General features: G+C 52.2%; 1 protein-coding gene across 7 annotated transcripts in view; it reads right to left on the reverse strand.

The window, feature by feature from the left end:
* Positions 1-14702, reverse strand: part of ATP2B2 (ATPase plasma membrane Ca2+ transporting 2) — a 330440-nt gene that overhangs the window by 64051 nt on the left and 251687 nt on the right. For all 7 annotated transcript variants that reach the window (XM_032458949.1, XM_032458953.1, XM_032458950.1 and 4 more), the window contains 3 exons: positions 11561-11758; positions 4569-4826; positions 3477-3602 (listed from right to left, as the gene is read on the reverse strand). In XM_032458949.1, coding sequence (XP_032314840.1) covers positions 3477-3602; positions 4569-4826; positions 11561-11758 — 582 coding nt within the window. The remainder of the gene's footprint in view (positions 1-3476; positions 3603-4568; positions 4827-11560; positions 11759-14702) is intronic.

Below are 14702 nucleotides of genomic sequence, written 5' to 3' on the forward strand. Positions count from 1 at the left end.
CCAGGGGTGCTACCTCCAAAGGCCATGTTTGTTCCATACCACCCAGCATCTCACACCTGTGCCATTTGCAAAGGACAGACATATCCATCCATGCATGTGGTCCCCACAACAGCACTGTGGGAGACTCGAACATGGAGGCTCAGAGAGGAAGGGACCTGTCCAGGGTCACAGGCCAGGCACGGCTGGGCCACCTAACCCAGAACCAAGCGTTCTTTGCCTACCTCCAAGCAGAGGCCGTGGGCCAGATGCCACGCAGGGGTTTCTGAACTACCATGAGGACCCTGCAGGTGCCCGCAGCCTGGTCCCTCTGTGCGTCCAGAGGGTCATCTGACTGGAAGGCCCAGTAAGGCCTCCGGTGCAGGGAAAGGGTCCTAGGTGTCTGGTCATGTGCAGAAACGAGTGTCCACTGGCAGTGACGCAGCGTTCAGAGCACTGGGGAAGACAGCAATCGAGGGGGACCCCCTGGAGGAGGCAGGCTCATGCAGGCTGAAGGTGGGGAGGAGTCGGATGGTGGAGAATCGGGTCTAGTTCAGAGAGGGGAAAGGGGACACATTCGAGATGAAGGGAGAGGGGAGAATGGACACTTCAACCCATGAGCTGAGGTTACTCTCCCATTTTACAAGGGAGGAAATGGAGGCTCAGAAAGGATAAGAAGTTTGTCCAGGGTCTCTGAGCCAATGGAGGGCGGAGCTGGGATTTGAATCCAGGCCTATTTCCCTCCCGAGTCCAGGCTCCAACTGAAGAGCAGGGAAGGGAACCAGCCTGTTGGGGGCATCCCTCCGGCAGCACTGTGCTAAGTAGGGGCCTCACCCACATCCTACACCAGGACTTTGCTACTGTCCTCACAGGTAAACCATGGCTCAGAGAAGTGAAGCGACTTGCCTGAGGCCACACAGTGCATTCATTCCAGAGCCCGGATCCGGCTCAGCCCAGCCCAACTCCCGCTTCTTCCATAACACAGTGCAGCCTCTCTCCTCACTCTGACAGAAACAGCATCTGAGCCCTAAGATGTGCAGGGCCTGGGGTGGGGCTGGGCTGACCTCCTGACAGCCTCAGGCTCAGGCTCCCACCTCCTTGGACCAGCCAAGGATGGGAGGGGCCCATAAAAGTGAGACCTGTTAGATCTCTTTGCGTGGCAGGACTGGGGATGGGTTTTGCCCTTTATTTTATTTGACATAGTTTGCACAGTGCACAACTCCATCAGCATGATGAGGCTGTGCCCGCATGGGCCAGGCACAGTGATGTCACAGGCTAACATGGGGGTAAGTGTGGGGTTGCCAGCCAAACGGCAGGGGTGGTCAGGGAAGACTTCATGGAGGAGGTGGGGCCTGAGTAAATGGGCAGGAGTTAAATGTGCATGAGGGAAAGAGAAGGCTGTCTGGGAGGAGGAATTGGCCTCAGCAGAGGCAGGGCAGAGGGAAGGAAATAGGTGGGTCTGCAGCAGAGGTACAGGGGGAGGATGGGTGTGGTGAACCTGTGACTCTCATGGCGGGGAGTGCCTAGGCCTACTTGACAATGCCCCCACCCACAGCCTGTCCACCCTGCTCACATACAATCAGTGACGGGGAACTCACTTCCATACAGGCAGCTTCTTTTGTCCTAGATGGTTGACTGTTACAGAATTCTTCTCTTTCCAATTAGATTGCTTTCCATGGGGCTGATTATGCCCTTTTCTCACTGTCTTTCCCCCAGGAGCCTGGGCTAAGCCACTGACCTCTGGAACCCTGTGCAATTGTGTTTCTGAATGTTAGCACCACAGATCATGGTCAAGTCACACTTTCTTCTGTCTAGTTCACCCTGCACTCACTCTGGCCATCTTTGTGGGTTCTGATTCTTGCTTTCTTATTGCCACCTTCCCTGGGCTTGTGGTCTCTGTGAACTCGATGGGCACATTTTCCACACTGCAAAAGGACGGAGGTCCAGGGAAGGCTGCTAGGAACCTTCCACCAGATTGCCAGTAAGCCAAGAGTCAGCACAAACTGGCCGAAACCCCCTGGCCCCAGCACGTCTTTCTCCACTTTGCCCACAGAGACACCACGGGAGACCTCGGCCCCTGTGTCCTGACATCCAGAGGCCCAGGGTCCACTCCATTTGCTTGGGCTTCCAGCCAGATGCACAGGTCGAGACTAGAGCAGTTGGTTCGACTTGGGCTGGTCGGCTGACTTCCCATCCATCGCCATCCTGTCACTGTTTTCCAGGGTCTCTGCACCTGTGCCCACCTCCTTGGCTGGTTGGTGATGCTTTGGGTCAGTGATTCTGAACATTTTCTCTCCCCAGCCTTCTTCCAGGGAAATATCCCTTTTCTCCTTCTCCAAACTGTCTGGAAACTTCATCCCTAATCTACTCAGGCCTAGCGCCTTCCCTCAATTTCCAGCGATCCCGACGACCCACCTGATCACTTCTCCTGAGCATGCTCGCCTCGCTGACAACCACTTCAGCCCAGAAGTCAGAACCAGGGCCAAAGGGCAATGGCCATTTACTGAGCTCTCACTAAGTTCTAAGTTCCAAGAGAGCATTTGAGGCTTTCTATGATCACTCGGTCAGACCCCCAGGCCTTTGCACTTGCTGTCCCTCTACTGGGAATGCTCGAGGACGTTTGCTGAGCACTGCTGGACAATAAGGCCTTTCTGATGTCCCTGTGTGTGTGTATTTCACCTGGCTGGTGCCTTACCTCTGCAGGGTCTCCCCTCTTTTCTTGTCCCCTGCAGCAGCCAGACTAAGATCTAAAAAATGTAAACATGATCAGCTTACCGCTTAACACCATTCCAGAGAATCCTCATCACACTCAGAAAATTCACAAACTCCTGACCATGGCACAAAAGTCCTGATGTCTGACCCCTCCAATTTGCTCACAGTCCTGCCTCAGGGCCTTTGCACTTGCTATTCCCACTGCCTGGTGTACTCTTCCCCTGGAAAGTTGCAAGTCCATCTCCTTATCATTCACACCTCAGCTCACACGTGGCCTCTCCCACCTCCCCAACCAACTACAGTACATTGCTCTCCTTTATTTTTGTCATTCAGCTATCAGCCTCTGGGATTTCACATTGTCTGTCTCTCCTCACTATACTATAATCCCCTCAAGGCTGGGGCCTCATTTGCCCTAGCCCCCAGATCAGTGCCTGGCACACATAAGTGTCTAAAACAATTGTCACCTGACTGATTCTTTTTCGTTCCTAATGAGAACGGGCTTCATTGTTTGACCTCTCAGAAAACCAGCTCTCTAGAAGGTAAGTTTCACGGGGGCAGGAATTATTGTCAATTTTATGCACTGTGCGAGCCTGAGGGTCTGGAGCTGAGTGCACAGATGGCTCAATGTACATTTCCTGGGGAAAAGGGAAGGTGTTCTCGTCTGGGGCCAGAGGCAAGGACCAAAGTCTCAGAGCCCTTCCAGCCTCATGAAGGAGACATGGGCGCCACCCTGGCATGGGGGCAGGACCCAGGAATGGGAGTGAGCCCACTGTTGGGCCGCAGCTCACCTGACAGCAGCATGGGGTCCTTGTCCACAGACTTGCGCACCTGGTCAGACTCCCCTGTCAGGGAGCTCTCATCAATCTTGAGGTCATTGCCCTGGATGAAGAGGCCATCGGCAGGGAGGAGGTCGCCTGGTGGGAGGAAGGGCGAGGGGTCAGTCGGCAGGGTCTCAGGTGGCTGTAGAGGCTGCAACATTCCCTTCAAGACATGATTACAAGGGAAGGTTTGCCCTTGGGAACTGGCTGCTTAGAGCTCCCAGGATGTAGGAACCAAGACGGTCCCCGTCATAGGCCAATAGGTCCCACAACCAACCTAGCTCGAGTGGGCATGTCCTGCAGTTTATAAAGTGCTTCTCTTGGCATGGCATGGATTTGGGGCCCAGTTTTCTCAGTGATTAATTCTTCTTGGGTCTCAACTACGGTTTGGGGAAATTCTTTTAGAAGGGACTCATCTGTCTTGACTAGGCTGAGAAGACCCCAAGACAGGCATATTATCAGAGGAAACCAAGACCCCCTGCGGCTGAGTGAGGAGGGACCCTCTAAGCTTTCTCCCATTTTCTGCCTTGACTTACCTAGGGAATATCTCATCTAAACTCCCTTTGGCGCAAGCCTGCCCACTTTCTCCATGACAGCATCATGGGTCTAGAATGTTCGCTCACCCATGGCCACTCCCTCTAACACCTTCTCTAGCCCAATAACCATCTTTCAACAGCCAAATCAGAGATGGGAAATGGATTTCATCTCATAAATCCATTCTGAGTGTTAGTGGTCCTTAGAGTACTGTGTTGAGAAGGCTACTGAGGATGCATCTAGGCTTTGAGCTGAGATTGATTAGTAATGTCTGCTATGGGTAGACATTTGGAGAGTGGAGGTACTCGTGCAACGTATTTGCCATTTCTGATTTAAATGGATTCTGGAATTCTACCTCCAGAAAGGAGCCTTCTCCCTCTCCAAGGAACTCAGAAGACATCTTGGCTTGGGGTCAGACTTCAGGGACCGACTCCTTGCCTTGGGCCAGTCTTTCTGGGTCTGCCTGGCCCGCCCCACCTCTGCCCAGACTCCAGGTCTAGCATGTGGCTCTGTGGTTGGGACACTTACCATATTTGACCTGGGCGATGTCCCCAACCACGATCTCAGCCACAGGGATCTGGACAACCTGGCCAGCCCGGACCACGGTGAACTTCTGCTCCTGCTCGATGCGGCTCTGCAGGCCCCGGAACTGTTTCTCTTTGCTCCAGTCATTGAAGGCTGTGACCAGGACCACACAGATGACCGAGAGGAGTATGGCGGCCCCCTCGATCCAGCCCGCCTCCGCCTCCCCTTCATCCTCTGCCCCGCCCTGGGCCGTGGCACATCCTGTAGGGAGCAGAAGGAAAAGCAGGCGGGGTGGGTCAGCCAGGCGGAAGGGGCCTCATGGCAATCAGTAGTGCACGTGCTTTCGGGTCTAAAATGCACTTTTGCCGATGTCCTTTCCTTCGTTCTTCCAGAAACTGCGAGGCAGGTCTCTAGGCTGGTTTGGGAGCCACAGCACTGGACCTGCCCTCCAGCAAGCTGGTCTGAATCCCATGTTCCTCCTCTATGATCCTGGGTAAGTCACTGCCCTCCCTGAGCTGCGGTGTCCTCATCTGCAGAGTGGGGGTCACTGAGAACTCCTTCCAGGCTCAAGAAGAGGAAGATAAAAGCCCCAGCCAGTGCTTAGCACACAGGAGGTTCTTACTCAGCCTTTGTTGGATTTGAGTGCCAACTACACTGACACACTGAGCCACTTGTCTGACCTACAGTGACCCTCCACCCCACACCCTCACACCCTCACACCACTGAACCTCAGGGTCTGGACCCCTACATTGCTTGAGGCCTGCACAGATCTACCATGTAAAAAAGAAAAAAGAGAAAGAAAGAAACACCAGACACATTTGATGCAAAGACTTCAGACTTTAAGGCAGTGCTGCCCACACAGTGGCTCCACACATTCTGTATGAGAGGTATTATCCCCATTAACAGGTGAGAAAACTGAGGCCCAGAGAGGTAAGAGCCACAGCCAGACTAGCAGAGGCCCTTTCTTCCACTGGGTGGGAGGTGGGGGAGTGGAAAATGACCTTCTCCATGAACAGTGACCATGAGCAGTGCCTGACGATCTACTCCCAGAAAAACTCTGAGTGGCCCCCTTCTACTGAGGCCGGGCAGGGGATTGGGCCATTTGCAAGGATCCTCAAGCTGGCTGAGAGAAGAGAAGCAGTTCAGAGAGGGATGGCAACTCACCCAAGGTTACACAGCAGATCTGGAGTTTGAATCCAGACCTGGAATCTGACACTGGACTGGCCTGCCCACTGCCCCCCAGCCCAGCGGCCCCCTTTGCCACATGCTGGCCTCACTGGGAAAGTAGAAGATGTTGCCAAAGACTCATGGATGACTGTCTAGAAGTCTAATTCAGGCCCAAGAAAGAGAGATCAGTAGTTTCAAGAATTCCCAGCAGGACTCTCTGGGAAACCGGGGCTCGAAAGCAACATGACCAGAGGTACAGTGGCACCAGGGAAGGTTTTCCAGCTCCCAGCTCCTGGGAAGGTCAAGGCTTCACTGGTGGGCCCAAGCTCAGGACAATATAGAGTCACTGCAGGTCGGTGACATGTGTCGCTAGGAAGTTCTAATCTTTTGCTGAAGCATCTTTCCATGCGGCTAATAAACAAGTACACCACCATACGGGGTTCTCAAAGCCACTTTTCTTTTCTTTGGGAACTTCAGACTTTTCCAATAATTTTAAACTGCTTAACTGGACCAGCCTCCAGTGGTGATGATAATCATGATCATGGTAATGATAAGTGACATTGGGCCAGCCTTGAGTTCAAATCCCCGCTGAGTGCCCGGAGCTACCTACTTAATCACTGTGCCCCGGTTTTCTCACGGGCAAAATGGGGAGAGTGACAGGTGCTTCCTCCTAGGTGCTTGAGAGGACTAGGGGAGCCTTTCTGTAAAGCAGCCATCACAGTGGGCACACAGCAAATGCCCAGAGAAAGCTGCGGCTTCCTGGCCAGCGTGTGACGTCGTTATTGCACCTGTGTTTCACAGGCAGCCTGAATGGAGCCTCGAGCCCCACATTTCAGAGGGGGGTCCTCTGAACTGGACTTCAGAACCACGTGAAGACAGGAGGAGGGGAACTAGGGTGCCCCTTTGTACTGCAAATGACACCAGTGAAACCCCCAAAACTGGGAAACACAGGCGAAATCCTTGCTAAACAGAAGCTCAGTACATGGAGATGCGTTCTCTTGGACTTTAGGGGAGTGATTCAAGATACAGAGCCCAGTGCTTCACCTTACAGGACTTTTGTTAAACCGTGCCCTTGCTACGTGCTCTTTTAGTGTGAATGCTGTTCTTTCCCTGTTGTGTGCTTCATCAGCAGGCACCCCGTTAGTTCCTAGAACATTAAGGACATTTAGAGACAGTCTTGGACAATGGAAAGCCTTTGGGTTCTGGAATTGGAAGGACCTAGCTTCAAATTCAGGCTCTACTGTGTGATTTTGGATAAGTGACTTGGCCTCTCTGAGCCTTGGTTTGGATAGCTATAAAGTGGGACGACTCTAGGGACTTTGTGAGCCAAGGGCTTAGTGAGGGCCTGGCAGATGGTGAGCACATGATAAACACTGGTCCTCTCCTCCTTTTCACAAGCTACTCTCCTTGGACGGGCTTCTGGGAGCCAAGGGCATGGTAGCTGAGCGGGTCTGCACCCTGTTCCCTTGACTCCCAGCCCTGCCTGCTGCCCTTGCTGATTTGATACCAAGGAATCCTCACTTGGCCAGCAAAAGCCCGTTAGCTTTGATCTCCTTTTGAGAGCTGTCTGATGATGACATGGTGCCTTGGAATGGCCAGAAAGTAGGGGTGCAGATTGCTTCAGCCACCAGGAACACTAGACCCTGACAACAACCCCTGCTGGGCTGGTGCAGTTAGGGGAAAGAGACAAGGAAGGGGAAGGAAGAGGAGTGTGGGGAGGCCCTGCTAGGTCTCCTCTGGGGCCCCCTTGCACTGGAGCAGGGACAGGATCTGCAGGTTGTGACCATAGGGCCTGGGGAACCTGCAGCTGCCCTCCTTGGACCCAGGATTTCTAGGGTGTGGCTGCTTACTGTATGTGTGACCTTGGAGAACCCGCTTGGCCTCTTTGGGTTTCCCTCTACTTGCTCATCAGTGAAATGGGGAAAATACTTTCTAAGTGGTTACCAGGGTCTGGCATCGAATAAGAACTTTCATAACTGGTCAAGCCACAAACGTTTTCTAAGCACCTACTGTGTGCCTGTCACTCTGGCATGTCTATGTGTCTGTCACTCTAGGGGAGCTGTCATGTGCAGGAAGTTGGGAGCACAGGGTATGCCAATCCCAGAGCTCCCACAAACGTGCTGTGTGACCTCCAAAAAGTGTCTAGAGGTCTCTGAGCCAAGAAAGCAAACAGGGAAGGACTATGTGTTCTGCAAGGCAGTCTGGCGCTTGTTAGTCCATCAGCATTGCTTTATACCTAAATGATGAAGTGAGTCTGACTTGGCAGGGGGTGGTCCTGGCAACATGGAAGGTAGAGAGCTCAGAGCTCAGGCCGAGGCCTGGGTGTTGGGGAGGAGTAAGTAGAATCACAAAGTGCAGGATCTCTACTCTCTGGGACCCGAGTGTGCATAGCTGCCCTCACCATCCCAAAGTGGGGCCTGAGCTAGTGTCTCAGCTGGAAGAAAGGAGGGGCAGGGGAGAGAACCAGAATACTTGTGTTTAACATCCAGCCCTACTGCCTGCGAGCTATGTGACCTTAGGGAAATCTTTCCCCTCTCTGGGCCTCAGTTCCCACCTCTCTAAGACAGAGATGATCCCAGGCATCTGTCTGCCGGGAGCCTGATCTATGCTCCCACCACACGTCCTCTACCACCTGCCCTCTGAATTCTAATCTTGCGCTAAGTTGGGTCACCTGAGGTTACTTATGCTGGTGGCAATGACTCAACCCAGTCCCTCTCTGAGGAAATGTAGCCGAGGGACAGGAGCGAGGGCTCGGACGCCAGAACACCTTGGTCTGAGTCACGGTTCTGCCGCTTCCTAGAGCCTGTCCCAGCAAGTCATTTACCATCACAGGGCCTCGGTTTCCTGGGTAGTAACAGTACCTGCCCACAGGGCTGTTATGAGGGTCAAGTGAGGATCAAACGAACTTTTACGCTAAAAGCTCCCAGCTAGTGCTGGCTCTAAAAATAGTACGAATTACCCTTCTTATTATGCTTTTATGTTGCACCCTTAGCTTTGTTCAAGGCTTATGCAAGAAGCCATGTACCTCTTCTACATTTTCTATAAAACTTCTGCAAAGAAGGCTGCCTTCTATGTAGCCCTTAAAACGTCCTATGTCAAAGTTCACCCCAGAATTCACTGTCAGGGGACATGCTCTTCCTAAACAACTACCCTTCCTCCTTGTTGATAACTTGAGCTGTGCAAATCATCCTAATTCCCTTTCTGCCTTGGCTGCCAGGAAGTTCAAACTCAAACTTATATCTCAATCTTGGTAACAAATTTATTTGCTTCCATTCCTTTTCTGTCTGGCTTTCTGTTTGACCTCATCTTGTGAGATGGGTCTTCTGATGTCTTGAAACCCTCTTTGGAAAAAGGTCATGCAGATAAAAGAAATCAACTAGTAATATTATGTATAAAATTGAGGGAGTTGGCCTGATAGACGTGGTTATCCTGTTTCTCAGGAAACAGGCTTGGGACTGGGAGGGACAACAGCTGTTGAAGGAACCTCGGAGACTGCCTCCTCATTTGGGAAAATGAGTCCCTAAGGGTTATTTCTTATATGTTCTTCACTTTTTATTTGCAGTGACCCTAGTAGGATTATCTATTTACACAGCACATTCATTAGGAAATGTCTAATCATCATTAATAAAAAGAAAAGTGTTTTTAATATCCTACTAATGAAAATCAGATTATAAAAATCTAACAACAAAATGATGCATCTTATGTGATCCCACATATCCCATGGTATGTGTGTGTATATATCTGCCTGCCTATCTGTCTGTCTGTCTGTCTGTCTATCTACCTATCTATGTGTATATGTGTAGAATGACATAGGTTTAAGAGACTTTGTCGTCATAAAGGATCATCATTCATCACTGAGCTAGTGAAGCCCTAATGCTTGGCAGATGTTCGGTTTCTGGAATGAAAGGCTGAGTGGAGGCTGAGGTTTCCCATTAGGAAGAGTAGGTTTGCTCCAGAACCCTCCCTGGGTGAGTTGGACAGTCCTTCCTCTGCCCACATAGCAGGGTCCCCAGTCAGAACCCAGGACAGATTTCGGGATCCCTCTTAGGGAGAGTGGATTCAGCATCAGCCCGCAAGGGTGCGCCTTGCACTGAACCAAGCCCGGGATGGGGACGTGAAAGGGGAAGGGAGGGGCAGGGAAGGAGAGTCCTTCTCCCGCAAGGCATGATGGGTAAGATCCCAGGTAGGGACAGAGGAAAGGACACCCAGGGCGGCTGCACCCATGGAGTCCAGCACCTCCAGGTGCCCTCTGTGTGCTGGACTGTCCATGTACCCCTTCACCACCTCCTCGTGATAACCCTCCAACGTGAGGTCCCTTGCCCTGTTTTGCAGATGAGTTTCTTGAGGCTCAGAGAAGGAAAGTGACTCGCTTAAGGGCACACAGCTGGGAAGCGACGGAGCCAGAATTCTAACCCAGGGAGGGGTGGACTCACTTCAGGAACTCTGTCTTCACTCACTTTATTCTCCTTCTACACTCAGAGAGAGGTGGGTAGCTGGGGAGGGGAGACATTTTTCTTGAGGCAAGACTTCCCTTCCTTGGGGGAGGATATAGCTGAGTGGTAGAGCGCACGCTTAGCGTGCACGGGGTCCTGAGTCCAATCCTCAGTACTTCCGTTAAGATAAACAAATAAATAAACCTAATTACTATCTCCCGCCCCCCCCCCCAAACAAACAACATCCCTTCCGGATCCTCTAGGACAGAGGCTGGCAAACCTTTTCTGTAAAAGGCCTGAAAGTGAATGTTTTAGGCTTTGTGGGTCTTGCTGTCTTTGGAACAGTGGCACAACCCTGCGACTGTGGTAGGAAGGCAGCCCCAGACAGCATGGAAAGAAATGCGGGTTTCCCAAAGAGACTGCATTTTTAGATGATGAAACACAAATTTTCATATAATAGTCACACGTCACAAAATTGTATTTTTCTGATTTTCTTTCAACTACTTAAAAATGTAAAAACTAGTCTTAACTCACGGGCCATATAAAAACAGGAAGGGAGCCCGATTTGGCCGGTGGACCGAGTTTTGCAATCCCTGTTCTAGAATATCATGTGCACCGAGCTCTGAAGTCACCAGAGACTTTTTCATAGTTGCAGGCCTGGAGCAGTGAGTGACTTCGGGACCCTGAGGGGGAGCCCAGCATTGGTGCTGAAACAGGGCCCCTCAGAGGCTGGAGCATCCAGAGGGCAGGGAACATGAGAGGGACCTCGGTGAACGGGGCTGACGTACTGTCAGGTCAGAGCATGGGTGCAGCCCGTGGGGGAGAGATTCAGGGGGTCTGTCCTCAGATGTGAGAGTGGGAAGCCCTCCGAGAGCAGCTTGGACAGAAATTTGGGGTCACCCTCACCTGGGCTCCATCTGGCAGAACCAGAACCTCTGAGGAGGCAGGCCCAGGCAGCGGTGTTTTTGACACGCCCCACTGCATAACCTGGGGACTCTTTCTTAGCTGGGTGACCTTGAGCATGTTAACGCACTTCTCTGTGCCTTAGTTTCCTCGTCTTTAAAATGGACATAATCATGGCCCCTACCTCATGGGGTTGTCAGGAGGATGGCACCTCAGCCCAGAGTTGGCACACTGTAAGTGCCCAGTAAATGATCTCTCTAATATGACCATTGTTGGCCCTATCCCTGCATTTCACACATGGGAAAACCGGGGTTGGGTGCTCTCAGCCCAGGTCCGGCTCAGCCACCCGTTGGCTGTGGGTGAGGCTCTGCCCCTTGGGCCTTAGTTTCCTCCCCTGGAGGGAGCCATGGCCCAAGCCCCCAGCACCCTCTGGTGTAGCCCGGCATGCACGTTGTAGGCCGGGGGCGGGGGGTCCCAGGACCCCTGTCTTACCTTCATTGCTCTCGCCAGGCGGGTGGTAGAAGGAAAGCCCCAGGGAGATGATGGCCGCGATTTCTAGGATGATCAGCGTCACGTCTTGCAGCGCCTCCCACACGAGCTGCAGGAAGGTTTTTGGCTTCTTTGGAGGTATAAAATTTTGCCCAAAAATCTGCTTTCTCTTTTCCAGGTCTGGAGCAGTGCCTGGTAAACCTGTGGACAGAGGGCAGAGAGGTTGGACCGTGGGACCCAGGAGAGACACACAGGTTCTGGGAATCATCCTAAGGGGTGGCCATGCGGTGAAGGGTGGAGAGAAGAGAGGAGAGGGGGAAAAAAAAGCAGGAGACTGGCAGCCTCCAACCCAGAACCTGGTGCCCAGTGCTCACTTCAGCCCAGAGCATCTCCCGAACAGCACCACAGTGTGCTGGGGCTGGAGGACTGGAACATTCTGCTGTTACAGTTGTGGGGGCCGCACGGGCTAATATCACACCGTAGATAACCTATCACATCACAGGTTCTAGAAGTCCAATAGTCTGTCATTCATTTGCTCATCCATCCATCCATCCATTCATTCATTCAGCCTGTGTTTCTCCAGCCTCCACTGCGGGGCCCAGTGCAGGTACTGGGTACCGGGGAGAGTCCTGAGAAGGGAATGTAATAAGGAAGAACAAATCTGACTCCACATTAGATCTGTTTCTTTTACTTTAAGCTTTGTATTCTATTGCTTGAGTTAAGAATGCTGCCGACAGCCTGAAATATACAGGAGCACCCATTCTCAAGGCTCTCTGGCCTTTAAGCATATATAACACCTTTCCGTTCACATGGAGATGAAAGGTTGCAGAATAGAGAATACCATTTGCCTCACTGCAAGTTTACAGGAACATCAAGACCAGGCCTACCGACAGCTGCGAAAACAAAGCCTCAGCACGTCCCCTCCAGGGTCTGATCTGCACCAAGGAGCTTGCAACAACCAGCCACCTCCTCTGCCCTCTTTGAGGATAAAAGAAACCTGAATTCTAACTCGAGGGCGATGGTTTTCTTTGGACATTAGTCCTCCATCTTCTCAGTCTGCCAGCTTTCTGAATAAAGTCGTCATTCCTTGCCTCAACACCTTAACTCCTGATTTATTGGCCTGTTGTGAGGAGAGTGGAACGAGTTTGCACTCGGTAACTGGAAGAGACTTGTGCTCATGGATGCAGGAGCTCAGTGGTCCTGGGAGTCCCACAGTCTATGGTTCAGGGGTGCAGGGAGATGGGCATGCCCCATCTGGGTTCTAGGTGCTGCGCCTTTTCTGATACTGACAGCGAGACGTACATCTATAGCATCCAGGAGCCAGACTGGGTGAGACCCTGCGGGAGAGCCTGAGGACGGCCCAATCCCAAGGAGACCCCACCCCCACCATGCCTGCCAGTGCGGGTAAGCGTGGAGATTTGGTGTCCTGCCTGTGCGGTGAGAGTGAGGAAGCCCGAGCGGGCTTATGCCCATTTCATAGATGGGGAGACTGAGGCCTTCAAAAGACCCAGCTCCTGGGACCTGAGAACCCAGGCCAGCCCTGTTCTAAGCACATGGAAATGTTGCCCCCACCCTCCTGTGCTGGGGTGGCATCTAGGATCTCCGTATACAGAGCAGGCAGGCATGATACAGTGTGATTCAGGGGCTGTGAGGAGGTTCTTCCTTTGTCCAATTCTACCCACAGCCAAAGTCTGAAGTTCGTCCATTTGGGATTCCTTCCTTTAACTAAAAGCTCCAGTTCTTTTAGCTTCCCTGAGAGGGGGAAGCCATCATTAGTCCTGGACACCATGGTGTGTATGAGTTTCAGGTTTTTCCCTGGGAGTGAGTTTTGATGAAGGTAAGAAGGGAGAATTCAAGAGGGTGGTGGGCCTGTGAGGAGGGGGTGAGGCACAGTCACACTGGCCTGTTAGAGCAGTCTGCTGTAACTTGGCCAGCCAATTCCCTTCTATGAGCCTCAGTTTCCCCATCTTGACAATAGGAGAGTTCAATAGAATTAGTGGGCCCTGACCATCCCAAGGTTTTCAAGGGCTACAGGCCCTGAAGTGGTCCTGCTGGGTCTGTTCACGTTTTGGGGCTCCTCATAAGGTCTGGAGTAAATAAAGCCTTCCCTAAGAAGAATCTTGGCGAGGATGGGGCCAGCCCACCTCCCAGGCCCCTCCTACTGAGTCAAAGAGAGGGGAGTCTCAGAATCTCCTGAGGGTCTGTGATTTGAACATTCTGGAATCTACAGTGTGACCAGTTGAAAATGTGGGTGTTCGCCAGGTCAGGGGGTCTGGTCATGGCTTAGGGGTTCTGTCATCTGGGGATTCACAGGCTTAACATTGGGTCTTGGGACAGAGCACAGGGCAGAGGTTGCAAATCTGAATAGGTGCGGGGCCAGGCAGGTTTTGTGAATGAGTAGAGTAGGTAAGTGGGAGGCAACAGGGGGTGGTGGGGACTGGGGCAAAGTGAAGAATCTCAGCCCTTCCCAAGGGGGCAGGCATTTCTCAGCTTCTGTGGGGGAATGTGGCCCAGTGTGGCATATTCTCCAGTTTTCTAAGAGAAGCTGGACATCTGGAGTTTGATGTAAAATTACTCCATTAAAAACATTCTAGGCCAAATACAATATATCCATAAGCTGGATTTGGTCCTAGATGGCTAATTTGAGATCCCCGAGGCTATAGGTTGGGAAAGGGGAATGGGGCTGCAGGAATGAAGGGTTAGAACAGAACAGCTTCTCTGTCCCTTCCTCCCCTCTCCTGAGCTGCTCCCTGCCCAGCACCAGGCCCTGCCCTGCTCCCCACAGGCTTCTGAAAGCCCACCTCCCACCTTTTCCCCTGGAATAATAGCTCATGAAATAAAAATGCTTGTGTGTTTTGCAAGAGTCAATCCCATGGTGGAAACTGCGAGGCAGTTTTCACCACCAAAAACACCCCAGGATATAAACCCAAGATGGGAACCTCAGGCAGAGGGATTCATGGGGCGGCTGAGACAGCAGATGGCGGCCGTGATGTCTTGCTCACCCAGAACTCAGGCAGCGCTTGGAGTCAGATGCCATGGGTTAAAATCCCAGCTCTGAGTGACTCTGGGTGAGTGATTTCATGGCTCAGTGCCTCAGTTTCCCCTTCTGTAAAACGTGGGCCCACCTCACGGGCTGGGGCTGGCT

The sequence above is a fragment of the Camelus ferus genome, chromosome 17, assembly GCF_009834535.1.
Source record: "Camelus ferus isolate YT-003-E chromosome 17, BCGSAC_Cfer_1.0, whole genome shotgun sequence".
Classification (NCBI taxonomy): Eukaryota; Metazoa; Chordata; class Mammalia; order Artiodactyla; family Camelidae; genus Camelus; species Camelus ferus.